General features: G+C 68.7%; 1 protein-coding gene across 1 annotated transcript in view; it reads left to right on the top strand.

The window, feature by feature from the left end:
* The first annotated feature begins 35 nt into the window (after positions 1 to 35).
* The window catches only part of NFKBIA (nuclear factor of kappa light polypeptide gene enhancer in B-cells inhibitor, alpha), a 3,634-nt gene continuing 3,311 nt past the window's right edge, over positions 36 to 358 (top strand). Inside the window, exon 1 of the mRNA XM_009319370.1 lies at positions 36 to 288. Within this exon, the coding sequence (XP_009317645.1) occupies positions 65 to 288 (224 nt within the window). The 5' untranslated portion in view covers positions 36 to 64. The remainder of the gene's footprint in view (positions 289 to 358) is intronic.

Below are 358 nucleotides of genomic sequence, written 5' to 3'. Positions count from 1 at the left end.
GGGTGTATATGCGAAGCGCCGCCGCCGCCGCCGCTCACTCGCAGCGATCCGGAGCTCCGCCGCCATGATCGGCGCCCGCCGCCCCGTCGAGCCGCCGGTTATGGAGGGCTACGAGCAACCGAAGAAAGAGCGTCAAGGCGGGTTCCCGCTCGACGATCGCCACGACAGCGGCTTGGACTCCATGAAGGAAGAGGACTACCGGCAGCTGGTGAAGGAGCTGGAGGACATACGCCTGCAGCCCCGCGAACCGCCCGCCTGGACACAGCACCTGACGGAGGACGGGGACACGTAAGTGGGGGTCGTGGGGGACGACACACACGTACCCGGGGAGGGGGACACAGGGCACGGTGAGGACGGG

This window comes from Pygoscelis adeliae, unplaced genomic scaffold (assembly GCF_000699105.1).
Source record: "Pygoscelis adeliae isolate BGI_AS28 unplaced genomic scaffold, ASM69910v1 Scaffold71, whole genome shotgun sequence".
In the NCBI taxonomy this organism is placed as follows: domain Eukaryota; kingdom Metazoa; phylum Chordata; class Aves; order Sphenisciformes; family Spheniscidae; genus Pygoscelis; species Pygoscelis adeliae.
The sequence above is the reverse complement of the archived record's forward strand: the minus strand, read 5'-3'. Positions and strand labels throughout refer to the sequence as shown.